The sequence below is a fragment of the Hylaeus volcanicus genome, chromosome 3 (assembly GCF_026283585.1).
Source record: "Hylaeus volcanicus isolate JK05 chromosome 3, UHH_iyHylVolc1.0_haploid, whole genome shotgun sequence".
Lineage (NCBI taxonomy): Eukaryota > Metazoa > Arthropoda > Insecta > Hymenoptera > Colletidae > Hylaeus > Hylaeus volcanicus.
The window spans coordinates 27,543,896-27,562,223 of NC_071978.1; the positions used below are offsets into that span (position 1 = coordinate 27,543,896).

The window sequence follows — 18,328 nt, forward strand, 5'->3', positions numbered from 1 at the left end:
CAGGACTTTGGTTTTCAATAAAACAGAAATGAGTTACTTAAATGGCACCATTTCAAAAAACCAGATCCTAAAGCCCCTTCTGGAAAACATTTTACACCGTTGATCCTTTGCAAGGATATTCATTTTTTTTTTTTTTATTATGATATTACTAATTCGGTAAAGCGAAGTTGTTAAAGTGACACGTTGTGGGTCGACGCGTCAGCATGGATACGAGAAAAGTTAATTTCTTGACGATCACGTGGAGGACATAAAGTGGCGTTTCCGGGCGGATTTTCGCGCGTGGGTGCCGGCACGCTTTGAACGCTCGCATCTGTACGCTTCCCGCTCACATCTTCGCGCGTTCTTTTGACGTAAGCCGACTGCGATTCATCCGTCAGATTCGCATTACCTTCCGTCCAGAAGCTATATTAACTCTCTGTATCCTGTGCACGATACGGATAACCGTGTTATTGGAAATTTGATGAATCTCTAATGCAACTTTCAACGGTTTTCCTTTCGTACTTTATTTTTATTTATACATTCTCTCTTTATTTAATCGTAACAGATTGAGATAACTAAACGAAACGTTCGATATGAAAACGATCCGTACGTAAAGTATCGGTCGTTGTTTTGTAACACGCTATAACGCAATAAACTGCTTCATAATTGACAGATTACCCGGTACGTAGATGTATCCATAATCCAATCGTTATATCTGTTAACTCTTTCAGTGGTGGATCGAGTACTGATTCGAAACTTTGAGCACGTTACTCAAAAGACTGTTGGATTTAGTAGATTCAAATTCGACGAAATTGGAACAAATGGCGAACATATTTGCCGAGTATAACGTTATGGATTTCACATTTACACCGAGCGACCACTGAACGAGTTCACGCAGGACAAGGATGATGGCGATACGAGAACGAACAAAAAAGGACCATTTTTAATTGCGAGCGATCGAGCCTCGTCGATTTCTATAAAAAGTGATAGAGCTTTCGCGATCTTACAAAGCACATCGACACAACACATCGAAAATGGTCGCTACACCACACGCTTTAAATATTAGTACGAATAGCTTACAGTGTTACACGAATAAAAATGGTATCACATAATGTTGAAGACTACTTGGTAGTAGCTACGTTATAAATCTCTCGTGAGCAGGTAGGTATTTTTAATCATCGATCCGTTCATTGAATCTTGATTCGTCTCCTATCAAATCTTCGCTATAAATCTGTCGTATCAAAGTCCGTCCCCTTCTTCTATTTCCATTCTGACTTCTAATCGTTATCGGTAGACTGCGGATGTTTATGCAAATTCATATATATTTACAGGTTCGAATAAAGAATCGAGTTCTTTTTTTTTTCATTCTTTCTTATGGATTTTCCCATATTTTCACTTGCCACGAATGTATAAACATCCGCAGTCTAGATATCGGGTATAGCGTTTAACGTTCACATCGACAAGGAAAATCGAAGAAGGAAACTGAAAACCGGTTTACTTAAGTTTTCAGTCTTAAAGCTGTATGTACAAGTCCATACGCTCGATTCTCTTTTTACACAGCCCTCTATAAACATTTCTTTTTAATAACTGTGAAAGTATATTCATTTTTTGTCATTTTAAACATGCCAATTATCTTGAACGATACTTTCTTTCTTTGAAAGAGCGCTATCCACGATAGTTTGGATACCGCTGTTTTCTATGGTCTAGCCACTCTACACATTGCATCGAGATTTGTGTTATTCAGCGCAACTAAATGCATACATATGTCAACATGTTTTATTAGATCCTTTGCCTCAAAGTTACGAAACGAATTCTGTATTTTGTCGCAAGCGATGAATCTTTTGTTGCAAGGTGTTCCGTGGAACGTATCTCCCATGTAAAAAGAGAATTGAATGTACGTATGTATGCATATAGACGTGGGGCGTATGCTGGTATCTACACGTACAAATTTGATGTGTATATATAAAGGGTTTACAATTACGGCAGACTAAGTCTATTTTAAAGAATTCCAGCAAAAACAAGGTAAAAGTATTGGATAGCGAAATCAGCGATTTGACCTTTCGCGATTCTACGTCGAGTTACCCTGAACATCCTATTTTATCGTACTCAGTTTTGTGTAAATCTGTTTACACGCGATAAACACATTTGATAAGGATAAATACTTGTTTTTAATGCTAAGAAATATGTACAAGACCAAGTACATTCCCTAAGTCGGGTGTGGTTCCTCGAATATAGGTACTAATATGGTTTGAACAAAACTTTAAAACGAAGGATAAGTATACACAGAATTATAGCTGTATTGCTATCTTGAAAGAGTAATATGAACTATATACTTGATTTGTTATGGCACCAAATGGGATGGTTCCCATTGGAAATTAATTCTAAAAAGTCTCGGGGAACTAGAGTCTATAATAAAGTAGAAAAAAAAATGTACAGTTAATCCACTTCTCTGACTGTAAAATACTTGTACATGAACGGTGTATTTATATACACGCGTATTCTAATTTCTCAATCTTACAGAACATATCAGCTCGCAATACAAATCACATTCGCTGTCTTACCATACTACAGGCAAGGATACAGATTCATATTTAACAGGAGAGATGATTAAGCATGATATTAATTGTGAATGATATTGTGGACTTGTCAGATATACAGATCGGTTAAAAAAATCGTCGATCTATATCCTTGCCAGTAATGCCTTACTACATAACCGAACGTTGTACTGACAATTGGTTTTAGAAAAATCTATAGGAAATAGGAAAAAAGCCTACATCATAAACGCAAATCGTTAGTATATTGTTAAGAATATCGCATTAATCGCGTAACAATAATTCAAACTTAGTGACGATATTTCTAGAAGAACATAAGTCATATACAGCACTTTTGATAAGTATACATATAATACAATATAACTAAGTAAACCCATTTTACACAAATAAACTTACTTGAGCAGAAAATACTAGCAAGATATTTATATGAAGTAGTGCAAAGAGCTAATTCGTTTTATTCAATAAAAAAAAGAAAATCGTTAAAATAGATGACTTCCAACACAAGGATACGATCAATTTCAAGATATTTCTTCTTGACACTTGCTCATATTTGTAACTTGATACAAATTGTTCAAATAATAAGACTTCTAAAATGTTAAAATAGGAATTTTTATACCCTTAATTTCACGTTACTAGTCCTACTATCATATATGTATGTGTATATATATATATATATATATACAGAGTAGTAAAACAGATGCGTATCTCTAATAGAATTAATTTGAAGATATAACATATTATTATAGAACTTCCAATGTAAACTTAACATACAAACATCATAAATACTGTCATCGATTTCTGTACATGTACTTTACAAAATACATAAGTACTTTTTTGCGTTAATAAAAAATAAATATTTTAGAACTTAAAGTTGCAAATAAATTCCACAAAGGTTATTAGAATAAAATTCCTTTTTTTTTTGTAGTGCAATAACTGATATGCCAGAAACTTAAATTACTTCTGTATATATTCAAATAACATAAACGAAAACTGAAAAAAATAAACAATAGAAAAATAACTATTCAACAAACTTGTTGTATTCTTCTGTAAATTCTTCTATATTATCTATCAAGTAAGTACGATTACGGGAAATATGCTACGAAATAAAACTTTACACTATATAGCACCACACTATGGTGTTTTACTTTGGATTTTAAAGAATACTTAATGATATTAACATATATTACACAACTTTTAAATATTTTACACTACAATCATTCCAACTTGTCTCGTTAAAAAACAGCGTCACAAGCATATTCAATAATCTTATTTTTGTCTGAATATCGTATATTGTTTCGCTCATTAATGTATATACTTCCCCAATACTTCGATCTATTTAACATTATACGATAGACACATATCCTATACTTAAACTGCTTTAAGAAAAGTTGTATAATGCAAATAGTTCGGAAAAGTAATAACTTTTTCACTTTATCTGATTTTTTACCATCTGTACACATAAATATCACCGTCAAACTTAAAATCCATGTATCAGGCAATGATTTATTGTTAGTGTTCTATACTAAACAAATTAACAAAAATTATTCCCTGTATTAGTTTTTAATTCCAACGCGCGGGGAACATCAAACAATTCAAACAAAGTACATTTTTGCATTGACTAGTTAAAAAGACAACAGATGAGAAAATAGCTGTACTCGCATTTAAAAAAAACGTATCTCGTAACGAAACGGGATAAAAGGAACAGCTAAAATGTAATTTGAAATTTTCCATTTAAATAGCTCAGAAAATTAATTGTGCAAACAATTACAAGAATAAAATAATATGGATTAAAGCAAAACATAATTTCCCCAATTATGATATCCTATAGAATTTCAACGTTTTCAAAATTAGTAACGTTCGAACATAATCTGCCTAATCTATAAAAAAAGAATTATTTACCCAATTATTACTTTCTTTTATTAGTTTTCTTATTATTTGTTAATATTTATATAATCAGCTGCCTGACGCTTATGCAATCAAAAGATTTTCACTCTTTGATAAATAAATGGTTTTATCACGTTTAAATGTATATTATATATTAAAGCTATAGTCTTTTTAAAAATAAAAACATCTTAAAACAAAAAGAATTGACATCAGACATAAAGAAATCATATCATAAAATATTTATATTTACTTTTTTTAAGATCTGGAGAACCCTTGTGGACTATAACGTCTGTATTCGTCACATTTTCCTTGTAGCTTTTATGCGCTACCAAATTTACTTTATATGCATAAGTAACTAACGCCATATTTTTCTACGAGTACTTTTTTACGAGTATTTCTCTACGATACTATACCTTCGAAAAAAATAATTATAGTAAGTACTATTAATAATAATCCACAATATTAAAAGAGGATCAATCAAATAAAAAATTTAGTAAGTATTTAAAGAGAAAAACATTTAAACACGTTCAATTTGTTAAAAGATGAGAAATACACACTGCAGTTTGTAATTCTTACAGCCCTTTACGCTCAAATATAGTTGATATACGTATTCTCATTGTACTTTAAAATAACGAATTTTCTCGTAATCATATCTATTCATTTTGAAATTCTGATTCGGTTGTTCATATCTTTTTACGATTTTGTATACAAAATTCCTGCATGTTGTACTTTTTATCCAATTGTTTAGAAAATTTTAATTCTATGTTAAAAGTGTTCTGGATCTACGTAAAAAAAACGGCATAAAAGAAGATCAAGACTCGTATATCAATCTTTGATAATGCGGAAATATTTCCCATGTAGGAAGATGTAAACCGAATTCTAAGGCCACCAAAACAGCAAATTCAGACGTAATCAAATCCTTGCGATTTAAACGGAATATACTTTCAATTCTCTGGAAATCGTTTAAAAATTATTTAATCAAAAACCATTCGATGTATAAAGTTAATGCACAGAAGAAAACAATATAAATCGGCATAAAATGTATATATGTATAATAAATACCTCTATTAATGATTTAAGAACATCGCCCTTTACATCGTTTAGTTTCGCTGCTAGTAGTAAACATGCACCAGCACATAATTTTCGTGTTTGTTTCGTGACAACATTGCGAAGAATAAGTTTCTCAAAATATACATAAGCCATTGCTACCGTTAGAAGATCAATTCCATATTCCGTTTTTGCTATTTTGCGCATCTCTCGTTTTAAACTATAAATATTAATAACAATTGTAATATTATTCAATTTCAAAATAGAAATATTATATACATGGAAATATATTATATTTTTGAATACTGACCTTCTTAGCTTGCTCAAAGTGAGTTGGATATGCGGAAACTTTTCTTTAAATTTATCATTCAATTCTTTCTTCAAATCAGATGGCCGTACATAATCAATAACTGATGCCTATTAAAAGAAAAAAAAGTATTGAATCACCAAGTAAATCCATTATTAGCATACTGCCACGAATTTATAAAGTACGTACCATATAAGATGTAAATGTGAGTAATGTTCTATGCTTTCCAGCTATGAGTTCTGGATCATCTAATAAATTGGGATTGTATTGTAGCGATTGTTCGTCCCAGTCATAAACTATAGTATAAAAAAAAAAAAAAGAAACAGTATCTTTACATATTTCTTGTGACTTGAATGAATGATATTCATATAATTAACATAATATGAGAACAATACCTTTCGAGTCAGCGCTAAATGATAATGGTGGAGATTCGGGTGTTACATGTTGAGTACGATGTGTGGCTGTATCATAAGATAAACACCTGAAACAAATTCTGTACACTAAGACACAGCAATGAGGAATTTCTAATTAAAAATTGCATGCAATAAATATATTTAGTCTACTATAGTTTCTAATCTCATTGATATTACATGTATACTAAATAATTAGAAGTGACTAATAAACTATTTTCTTACATAAGTTAAGAATAAATATTGATATATACATGAATGTGTACAAATGAAAATGCAAGTGATAATGCATGTTATGTGAGCGACAATATTTGAATACTTTATTTATATACCAGTGCTAAATTAAATCATTCTAAGAATATTATTTTTAGATAAGTGATAAAAATGTTCATAAATCATTTTTAATAAAGATCGATTACTATTTACTCAACACTAATTACTAATTGTTTTCTATAAAACAAAACACGTATTTGCTTTAGATTACATTCGCGATCAAAATATTAAGAATGCATGTCCCGAAAAATATAATTAAAAAATAGCATTATACACATACTTCATATTATACATACCACATAATGAAAATTAGAAAAAAAAGCATTTATATCTTAATATATTATTGTAAATTTACTGTCTTCTATCTTAAATTTAACTAATGTATAAATTACAATTCATATTTTAACTATACGTATCTATTTCAATTTTTTTGTAATACAATACTATTTCAATTTTTACCATTTAGAGTGATCCACATTCCATGTAATAGTTTTTGTCCTGCAAAAACATGGTTGAAACATCTTGTTATAATACAAACAAATTGTGAAATGTAGTTTCTGTGAAGATACATTAATGAAATACATGAAACATGAATGAAGATGTTGAAAGGAAAGTGTGTAACACTGAAGCATATGAGGATTTTAAATAATAAAATAGTTTTACAACACTTTTGTAACTTGCAGACAAAGTGAAATATTCAACAATAATAGAAAAACATTAATTTTTAAAATGAATACCTTGAAACCATAGGATGCTTGTTAGGTATAACATGCGTAAGTTCTATTGCCTCGTTATCGCTAAAATGTAATTTTTTATCCTTTTGAAATTGCCTAGATGGAACAAGCAATTGCCCATAAGATATTTCCTATAAACAAAATTTGTTAAGATTATTTCTGAATCCAAAATGCATAAATTTAGTTTACACATTTTAATTAAATACCTGGCCGTCCTTAGCACGCTCTATACCTAACAAACCAAAAGGATCGATATTATCATTAATTGCGGACAACGGTCGTTGCGAACTAATATTTTTTCTTCGCCCGGTATCCTTGCGTAATTCAGACCTATAAAGTGAAAGAAAACCAACAGCAAATGTATTAATACAAGTTTAAACACACTCTAAAAACATTCATAATACATAAACTATGTCTTATCTTACCAACTGGATCTTTGTCCTTTATTATATGGAAGAGCAGAAAATACTAGAAACGGTACATGCTTATTAGAAACCAAAACTAGTCTGTCATCTCCAAATTTGTGGCCATTTACAGGATGTTGCATTAAACGCAACTCTCTCGTGACTTCTGGTATTATGCCACTGTTTGTACAAACAGATTGCACATTGTTCGATGTCTTTGTTTTCGATTTAGAGGATTGTGTTTTCGAACGTAAGGAACCAATGCTCTCATTGGAACTGTTATATTGATGCTTTATGTCTTCAGAAAGCGTAGATGTTTGATGAGTTATACGCTTTTTATATTGTAAAGAGCCTACTCGCCTTTCAGGTAACGAATATTCACTGCCAGTAGTACAAGTACTAAAAAACAGAAATGTGTATATTTTATATTTTACTTTACTACAAACAACTTCAGTTATTAAAAGTAAATATCAATGAAAATGTTTATTATTTACTATTATGATGAAGTTCTGAAATATCAAAGTTGTCTCATAAAATGTATAATATACTTCATATGTTATACAATACTATTATTACTTCTTTCTTATTGAATTAGTATAATTAGATATGTATTTGTATTTAACATTCTGAAGAATTCAATAACATTCAGTAAGTAACATTCATGAAATCATTGCTTTTATAAAAACATACATAAAATACACCACTGATAATAAAACTTACAATAATTATAATGATTCTTATTAGGACTATGGATAAGATATCACACCAATTAATTATTTTGTTGAGAGAAAATTGTTTATTCAACTCGATAATAAGTTTGTGTAATAGAATCGACAATATAATTTTTAAAATGCAAGTACATTATAAAATATATACAATGTTTATGGATAATTTTGTATTATACTTGTTCCGCTTTCCAATTTACCCAAGACAACAGAGGAATTCAAACAAACCTTGTTTACGTAAACAAACAATGATATGATTCCTGTAAACACAGAAATAATTAAATTATAAGAAACTAAAGCGTGAATTCTATAATGACAACTTTGCAAAGCAGAACATAGTATATAACTCTGATATTTAAAAGATCTTAAACAACTGTTTACCGTTCTCTGAACGAACTATGAAATCCAGTAGAGAGCTGTGGATAATTTCTTTCCTGTTCAAGAAAAGCAGCCACTGCTGCCTTCGCAGGAGTCAACACCCCATCAGAGTTTGAACTAAACGAATTGTGTTCAGCATTCTTCGATGTCAATTGTGGTGAGGATGACTGCTTCGCAGATGGATGTGTTGCATGCTCCTCTGTGCAGTCGTCAAGAACTTCCTCGCTGGAAACGTCCAGATCGGTTTGACGAACATCAGCCCGATGTGCTTGACTGTCGCTGAGGGTACGAGCATGGACAGCACCATTTCGCGATAAAATAGCTAACTTGGTGTCGCGGTGGCTGCCATCGAGGGAGATGTTCGAAAGAAACGTTAGGGCGGCCAACCTTCTACGTGAATGATTCTTTTTTAAGGCTGCTGCCATTCCACGATTGACCGTGTCGAGAGACCGGTGTTACCGAATAACAACGTAAACGACCAGGAAAAGGACGAGTGCCCGATAAGGGCTCTTTTATCAAACAAAGGCTGACTACTAGGATCACAACTCATTGTCACAACTCGTACACTTAGTCCTGACATTATCCACAGACGTGCCCGCGTAGCGCACGTAACAACGTGAATCGATGTCACTTGTCATCGTACCGTTTCCTCTCATAAGATTAAAAAACGAATCCTGGTCTCCAATGAAACAACACGACCTTTCTTTCTACTACTCAACACTGCGAACCATCCTCCTCTTGGCGGTTGAGTGATAACCCTGTCCCCTTCTGCGACTGCGCGTATTCTTACGTACAATGGACGAAATATCTAACATTTTTTTCAAAATTTCATCTTTTTCTTCATTAGCTCCGTTATAGCTTCCTTATGAAAGATTTTTTTTATAACAGAATGCTACAAATACTGTAGTAATTCTTTTATACGCCCATAATTGCGTTTCTAGGTTAGTAATTCCATTACAAAAGTAACTACGCATTACATATACATAATTATAATTGTATATTTTTCCGTTTTGTATATATACTAGAATACTGTTAATTGCGCTACTTCACAACTCTGATCATATATAATGTATACAAAGAATGTATTTATTACGCGGTATTCTCAATTATGACCAGTAATGAGTACAATTCAAAATATCGCCCAATTTTAATGTTGATATAAGATACGTAGAATTATTAGACAACAATATTTGCGAAATATTATAGGTAGGATTGGACAAACTTTCTTTTCGTATGACGAATGGAAATTTTAGAAAAGATCGTAATCCATATGAACATTATTAATGATGTGTAACAACAGTGAAAGAAACACATGTTCAATTATTATTTCATTAATGATTTAGTAATTATTACTTGTTGGTTCTATACACAGCTAAAACGTATTTAATGTTAATTCTAACAGAGGTCTACTTCAATATAAGTTATAAAATTACGTATTTATGTATAATAATTACAGTACTGTAGTGAAAGAGTCAATAAGACAATAAACAAGGATATCGATACAGTAATACAATTAAAAATATCATTATCGACCCACTATCAGCAGGAATCACAGCAGACCAATGAACCAATAAGATTCTGTCACAATCACGTGGTTTTATTTACTCGAGTTTTATTCTTGCTGGACGAAGTGTATATCTCGATAATATGTTATGAATTACAATTATTAAGAATTGTATTGTAAAGAAAATGTAATATTTATATTTGTCAACTTATTAAAAAAAAAAAAAAAATGTAAATTTTATGCGCATTTCTTAATCAATCACATATAACATTGTAGTAATTATAGAAATAAAAATGTTTTTCTAAATTTTTAAAACGCGCAATTAAAAAAAAAGACAACGAAGAAATAAAATGAAATTCACATTGTTTTATTATGTAACGCTAGAAATGATTAAAAGATATTATACGCGTATATTTGACAACTCCAAACTTCATTGCATTGTTATCAATTATTAAAAGTCTCCTTTAAAATCATTTTTTTAAAACATTTTACATATAATTACTCCTTTATAAATTATCATTGTTATTAGTTAGCAAAATCTACTACACATAAACAAGGTTGAAAATATTTATGTCTGTGATGTTAGATAAGGATTTTAAACTTCTTAAATTAATCAAGATATATTATTATTTACATATTATCTTTCTGTTGCTGTAAATCTATACGTAAATAATCTTATGTTAAATAACTGTACAGCATAAAAGTTAATACAATGCTGTATTAGAAGCAGAAAACTAATCTAATTGATATAAAAGTGTTAATATTATAAAAAAAGAACATATCCCTCAATAGATCTATTTTGTATCGAGCATATTGAACTAAAAGACTAGCAATAAAAAAACAAACATTATGCCACGTTATTTATTTTAATTTTTAGAAGTTAACTATTTCAATATTTACGTTTATCATCCTTCGTTCATATTTTATAAGATGATATATTGTTTACAAAGTCTAGAACCAAAACAGATATTTAATTACTGTAAATGTATCTAAGTTTAAGCCTTACAGATTTAAATCTAAAATTGTAACACTTTAATACAGTCTATAATATTTCTGTAAAATGAAAAGAAAAATTATATTCATATAATCCTAAAATTTCTTAAACAATGTGACAATCAGTTGAATGACGTTAAAAACTAATTTCTACAAGCAACAAAGTTCGTACAACATTTTGTTAATAATTATAAAGAAATGTATATTTAATTTACACAATAATAATAGAAAATTCCGTAAACTCTGAAATAATCTAAAACGACATCGCAACAGGAGTAACATCCAATCGTTTTAAATATACAAAGCCATCCGCACTGTATTCTCAAAATAAATAATTTTCATCAATTTCTTGCAATAATCAAACAATTAATTAACAGTCATAATATTAGCTGTTATGGTCGCTTACGCTAAGTATAAATTTAGTATTTTTAACTAAATATCGAGGCTAGATTGCATAAGAAACCCTAAAATAGTTATAGATGCTCCCATCGTATTGGAGTACTTGAAGATTCGAGAGCCCTTGATATGGATTCATGTAGTCCATGTCCCAGCCACAATTGATTCAATTGCCTGTATTTATCGTGACACAACCGAAGTGGATTTCCTCTACGTAGACCTTGATCCGTTTCGCCATATTCGTCAAGATAAGGTGGACAATCAAGCGAACCTCGATTTGGGCTCCTTAAGAAAAGGATTTCACATTCCCGTACTCGTAAAAATATTCCTATTCCGGTGCCACACTTACTCGCGTGATATGTACACGCACCAACCATCAGCTTATTTAGTTCAGTTTGGCAACAGTAACTTCGAGAACATAACATTTCTCCACAAATCAGACACATTGTCGGATTTTTAGAATCCTCTCGGTCGCTATTGGGACATATGAATGATGATGTCATATTTATCAATTCACTATAATCTTCTGGAACCTCTACCAATTTATTAACTTTCAAAGGTTCCCTTATTACCGTGACTGTACTAGCACCAGACAAATGCATTTGAACAGTGGGATGACTTTTCCAAATATTTATCAATTGCATAATTATATCTAAATTAGGCTTCACTAATTCATCACATGTTGTGGGTAGTCCTAAATATGCACAGATATTTTCATATGTAGCTCCATCTGTTTTAGTTAGTTCCTCTGGTGCAGGAACATCAGATACATAATGGAAATAGAGAGCACAACATCTAAGAAAAGGCAAGCAAGCTTCCTTGATTCGTCTCCATATTTCATCAACTGTTTGAGTACCAATATTAATGCCTAAAGCTTGAATCAGCGTTAGGATATATTCCGAGGATGTATTTTCAGTTGTTTCTTGACCTTCTATATCCATACCTTCATTGAAATCGGATGTTAATAATATTTTGACTATAAGCGACAAAAATACAAGTTGCAAAGCATAAAATTCAGATATTCCACACGTAATAATTGATGATATTCTATAAAATTTTGTGCTAAAGAAACATGGGAGTGAATTAATTAAAGGAACAAGTACTCCAAATGGATCCCAATCTAAGATACTTGCTCCATCATGTGGGTTCTTTAACAACATTGTTAGAAGGGAAAGTGCATGACTTGCAATAACATCTCTGTCAGCCCACGTTAAATCTGCACTAGCATCAGTCACGCATGTGGCCTGCAAAATAGCTGAAATTCTAGCAAGACCTTCTAAGCTGTCTCTTTGTCTAGATGATAAAGCACCTAACAAAGGTTTATCCATATCGCGTAGAAGAAATTCTATTGCGTGAACAGTATAAGCTGTTGATTTCCATGTCAATAACGGTACCCTACAATCGCCATCATGAGGTTCTGTGCCGCATCCTTTCGTGTACGCCGCCTGTGCAAAGACATATATCATTGATATTAAATTTTCCGAAATATTTGGACCAGGTTCTTCATAAATTGCTTCAAAAAATTCTCCTGTCAGATCTCCAAATTCTTTACGAATCATTTTTATTGGGCCATGTGATCCATGGTCCATGGGATTCTCTTGTCCCATAGAATGAGGGTCTTGAGTCTCAGCATTTACGCAGTACCGACATTTGAGATCATTATTGTATAACCCTTCTAATCTAGATACTGTCATTCTTAGAGCTTTCAACCATGTATTAAAATCAAGTTTAGGTTGATTTTTAGGAGTTGGTTGCAATGTTCCTAATGCTGGTAAGAGAGGTAAGACAGTATTACTAAGACACTCGCAAAGTGGACAGAGATATTCATGTTTCTCCACGTCAAAACTTGACGGTTGTCGCAAACGAAATGGTCTTCTATTCTCTTTAGCAAGAACGTTGTCGAAATATTCTTGCCAACATTGTACATGCATCACATGGCCACAAGTACTAGTATGTGGTGATGCACCCAGCTTTGCAGAAAGATATAATGGGTCAGGTTCATTAATGTCAGCTCTATTTTGACACAACACTGTGGATTGTTGAACAAATGCAGCTAATACCATTGCTGGACCAGCTGCTGTTACAGTTTGATTTTCCTGACATAGAATACAAGTGTAAGCTTTTTCCTCAGATATCTTCGTCGTTTGTCCAGCACCAACGGCAACGGGTGTTTTTTGAAAACATTCGCTCAAACCCATAGTAGAATCTCGATCACTGGATTTGTTCACATCTAAAGCAGCTTCTTCGAATAATTCGGCGTTCTTTTTTATAAAATGTCTCTGCATAGCAGCCATTTGTGCCATTATTTTAGCACGCTTTTGTTTTGCCATGTGTGTTCTCCATTCTTTATCACTCTTAGTATTTTCAGTATCATTTGTAGATTCCGTAAGGAGCGCAGCAGGTGATGTACTGACTTCCACTACACTATAACCAGCAACTTCTCTGTATTTTGTTAAAACCCAAGTTAATAAATCTTTATGAGCTTCTATGCGCGGGCTACTAGATAAATCTTCTAACAATTTATAAATTTTCCATTTTGCGGCTCTTGCAGGAAACGCAAAGAAAGGATAATAACCAGATTCTTGTTCTTGAAGAGCATATCCTATTAAATGTAGAACCTTATGCACTTGTGGCTCTGAGAAACCAGGTGCTGTAGTACCAAGTGCTCTTTCTAATACAGTTTGCATAATATGTAACATGACATCGCACTGTAGTAAATTAGTTACCAAACTAAATACTTCTGTCAGTCTAGGAAGTTTAGGAGGTGGGCAACATTCTAATTCTCCTAAAGCTTTTCTTCGTTTTCGTTGTACCTCTTCAGATTTGCTTAATTCCTCTTTAGTGTAATGGTAAAAGAAGACATTATATTCTGAATATAAATGAGGTTTCAGTTGATACACTCCTTTTCCTCGTGATGCTTGCGAAGGTTTTTTGAAGTCTGCAACATCGTTAATTACCCTTTCCATTCCATTTCCAGAATTTCCATCATCTGGTAATGTTTTATTAAGCTCTGAATGAGAAAGCGGTTGAATGCATAATTGTTGGATTATTTCTTTTTTCAAACGATCATCAGCAGTAACCTGTCCAACACCAGGCACATATCTTTCCCCAATTATTGTTATCAATAATCCAAGAAATTCTTCAACCAAATTGATAGTTTGTCTGATATTATCTTCTTCAGGATTTTTCAAAGCATTAGTTTCAAAGTCTGGATTCGCCCAGTGCAGAAGATTGAACTTATTTAAAACGTGAATCAAAAATTCATTGCTTTCTATTAACGATGCTCCAGCTTGAAGTAAGATAATATCTCTGTCTAACATTTCTGAGCGGCATTTAACGTTATGGTAAAAGAACAATTGATTTAACAAAGAGTATCCATTTCTTCTCCACATACCAGCATGTACTTGTGAAATCATTACTTGAGCTACTAATACGGGTTCTATTATTTGTTCCGGTGTTGGCTTTGTTTGATTGATGAATTCTGCACTTTGAAAGTGTAGATTGTATTTTTCAAGATACAAAAAGAGACCAGCTAAAAATCTGGAGAGTGGAAGATGTATAGATACTGGTTCAAACGACACGTTATATTGAAGACATGTTGCACTGTGATCTGCTAATTCTCTCAGTTGAGTTCGGTTATTTTCATGCCCTGGCTGTTCATATAATCTTCTTAAGACCAATCTAAAAGCTTTAATCAACACAGTTCTATCTGAACCGCACCATTCTAGTGCAAGACTAATAACTGGCGACAGTTTAATTTGTAAATTAAACGCTGATTCCCATTCTGGTTCGTACTCCATATGTTGACCAACTTGCCTCAGCACAGCATCCATACATTGTATACTGCAGAATAATGTGAGTAACAGTGAAAGTCCCTGTAAGAATCCTTTTCTTAGATCGTCAGTCCAAACATCTGGTTTAGAGCTAAGCAAATATCGCAAGTCATAAAATATTTGGTGAGCTCTTTTGAAAGAAATATTAGGGGAATCTCTTTCAAATTCCAACTTTCCCGCCGCATTACATCTTCGTGAACTTTCAGATATAAATGTGTTTAACAAAATAAACAACACATCACGATGTGCAATAAGAAAATGTGCCAATGTTGGGACTGTAAATAATTGCACCGATAATGAAACAATAGAAAATATATGAGCATGATCATCTCTTATGTAATCTTTCATAATAGAACCATAATTATTTGTAAAAATAATTGCCAAAGCTTTTTTGCTTTCATATTCCATAAGCATTCCAGACATGAACAATTTGTGCCATGGCGTTCTAGCAGATTTCCACAACTGTGAATCTCTCATAAGAATACCTTCTACGATGGAAAAGTCAGTTAATTTTGTATTGAGTGCAATATTACTGAAGAGTACTCTGAAACCTTCGCAGTGATTTATAAATTGTTGTAACCAATTTAAAAGTTTCATAGCAAATGTTTGATGAGCAATTACATGAGCGTGAAGTACAAGAACTTTTAACGGTCGACTATTATTCCTCGAAGTATATTTTTCGATATCGTATTTCAAGTCTTTACAATGTTGGAACCCAGAACATTTCAGAACTGTTCTACCTTCTCTATCAACATTTGTTACAAATTCTACTGCATTTCTGTTCGTGCATTTCATAACACGCATGAGCGCCGTTATCACTTGATCAAATGTATGAATCTCATCGTTAAAAAGGACTGTACAATAGGTATCTGCAGTAGGTACTGACAAAGGGTCTTCATCGATTTCATTTATTCGTAAATCAGCAGGTAAGCCTGGCGAGTGTTCTAAAGATAACATCTCATAGCAATACCTTAGTATTGCCTCAAAAGTTACTACTGCTCTTTCTGCTATATCTCCAGGTAATTTATTTCCACGAGATTCTTTAGTTTGAGTTCCAGCTAAGTGTATGTTACAGAATGGTTCTCTTTTCCAAGCTTCTTTGTCTCCACAATCACAACATCCTCCACCATTAGAAGTGCCCATTTTATACTTATGATTACGATGAGCCGATTGTTTAAAACAATCCAGGCACAGAACACATGTTGAATCCATGCCACATTCTCTGCAGCTATATGTAGGTTCACCCATCTTGAATACTTTACCACATGTCACATTATCCATTTGACTTAGCTTTTTCAATACAACTTGTGGATCATCATTGCAGATGAACTGTTCTAATGTATCATACAGTACTTTTTGTGCTTCTTCTTCATCAAAATTCCAATCTAAACAGTTACCATTTAATTCTGGGCTATATATTTTTGGTACCCATGTTCGCCAGTGTTCTTTAAAATGAGTACAGGATAGTACTCCTTTACTCATTTTATCTAGCCATGCATTCACACATGATTGACTAAAATTTGGGAATGTAGGCAAAGTTGATGGTGTCTCTGTATCTTCGATGCTTTGTTGTTCAGGTTGACTTTGTACATTCTCGTTACTCATTGTGATGAGATTTAATTACCAAAAAATGTGTACTGAAATAACAAATATTATAAAATTAAATACTGCCATTCATAAACTTTTCAACATTTAAAATTCAAATATTTCATCACTTTTCATCTTAAAAACATATAATAATTATTTTTACAAAGTTCAAACAATTCAGACAAATCACAAAGTATTTTTTGATTAAAAAATTTTTACAAAATCCATTATTTAATATACATCATCAGTCTTCATAGTATATTATAATAAAGTAAACAAATGTCTGTTATCCTTTTATGTTTGCTACATTTTCATGTTCAAATATAATAAATACTTTATCATTTATATACTATTATGTAAATTTTATTTAAAATTTGCAAATGCTTAATAAACATTGCCATACTAACCACGGTAATACACGGGATCAATACAGTTCTCAATATAATGTACCAATAAAAGGCAAATGCATCTCTCTATACGTTTTACATTGTTATTTGATTCAATATATTAACGTAAGGTATGCCAAAACTGTGGGAAAAATTCTATTATGTAAAATACTTTAATTCATGTAAAGTATTTGGTTTTATGCAATGGCTCCTATTTCAAACTCAATGTTTTCATTTCTTCTCAGTCATAATCTGAAAATGATAGATCACCAGGGATTGATAATGAAATATGTTTGCACACAACATTCTTGTGTCTTATTTTCACTAGAAAATGTCAATCAAAATAAAATTTAAAGTGACGTTTTATGAACAGGAACCGCGTTTAAAAGTTTCGTAGGAGGTAGAAACTAAACGCTACATTACGAAACTTTATATGTTATATAGAGCGAACAACATCTCGATTTGAAAAACTATTTTATACGTGTGACAGACTTTTCACTAAACCAAACTATTTTTAACTTCCTCGGAAGGCGATACTTACTGTTATGACGACCAGCCCAAGGTTAATAAAAGATATTGAAAAGTTCTTTGTTTCACAAAATTTGTAGGTGACTTTCACGATTCGTGTATGATAATAATTCAAAATTGCATCGCCGTATGATAACCACGCATTCGCATCAAATACGCATATACTTGACAACGGCAATCAACCGAGCTTTGACATCTCGAAACGAAATGATAAGTAATATTTTTGCACAGCTGCTTGAACAATGCACAAAATGGCTTATAAAGTTTAGAGACCGAAACTATACATATATTAGATGCGTTTTCGTTTTGTTTGCTGGTTTCGATTGCAGCGCCCGGTTGGCAGAGAATTACAGTAAATATTTCTAAAAGTTACAAAACTTGAAACATGAATTGTATTTTAATTAAATA

General features: G+C 32.1%; 2 protein-coding genes across 3 annotated transcripts; both read right to left on the minus strand.

Annotated features, from left to right (window-relative positions):
* Positions 1–1,329: 1,329 nt before the first annotated feature.
* LOC128874317 (CDK5 and ABL1 enzyme substrate 2-like) lies at positions 1,330–9,665 on the minus strand. 2 transcript variants are annotated; one of them, XM_054118952.1, is made up of 10 exons: positions 8,697–9,665; positions 7,612–7,989; positions 7,393–7,516; positions 7,190–7,317; positions 6,912–6,950; positions 6,165–6,250; positions 5,959–6,065; positions 5,773–5,879; positions 5,478–5,682; positions 1,330–5,367 (listed from the first exon to the last, which is right to left on the minus strand). In XM_054118952.1, the coding sequence occupies exons 1-10, from the start codon at positions 9,116–9,118 to the stop codon at positions 5,227–5,229; spliced, it is 1,737 nt and encodes a 578-aa protein (XP_053974927.1). In that variant the 5' UTR covers positions 9,119–9,665; the 3' UTR covers positions 1,330–5,226. The 2 variants fall into 2 exon arrangements, with proteins under 2 accessions (XP_053974927.1, XP_053974928.1); XM_054118953.1 differs by lacking the exon at positions 6,912–6,950.
* Positions 9,666–11,044: 1,379 nt separating this feature from the next.
* LOC128874315 (E3 ubiquitin-protein ligase UBR2) lies at positions 11,045–18,289 on the minus strand. Its single transcript, XM_054118948.1, has 3 exons — positions 17,934–18,289; positions 17,414–17,644; positions 11,045–17,056 (listed from the first exon to the last, which is right to left on the minus strand). Exon 3 carries the CDS (start codon positions 17,022–17,024, stop codon positions 11,664–11,666), a length of 5,361 nt encoding a protein of 1,786 aa, XP_053974923.1. The 5' UTR covers positions 17,025–17,056; positions 17,414–17,644; positions 17,934–18,289; the 3' UTR covers positions 11,045–11,663.
* Between the last annotated feature and the right edge of the window lie 39 nt (positions 18,290–18,328).

Coding starts and splice junctions, on each gene's coding strand:
- LOC128874317 (XM_054118952.1), bottom strand. CDS start 9,118: ATGGCAGCAGCCTTAAAAAAGAATCATTCACGTAGAAGGTTGGCCGCC. Junction 6,951..7,189: donor AAGCATCCTATGGTTTCAAG/GTATTCATTTTA, acceptor ATGTTTTTGCAG/GACAAAAACTATTACATGGA. Junction 6,251..6,911: donor AATGTGGATCACTCTAAATG/GTAAAAATTGAA, acceptor AATTTGTTTCAG/GTGTTTATCTTATGATACAG.
- LOC128874315 (XM_054118948.1), bottom strand. CDS start 17,024: ATGAGTAACGAGAATGTACAAAGTCAACCTGAACAACAAAGCATCGAA.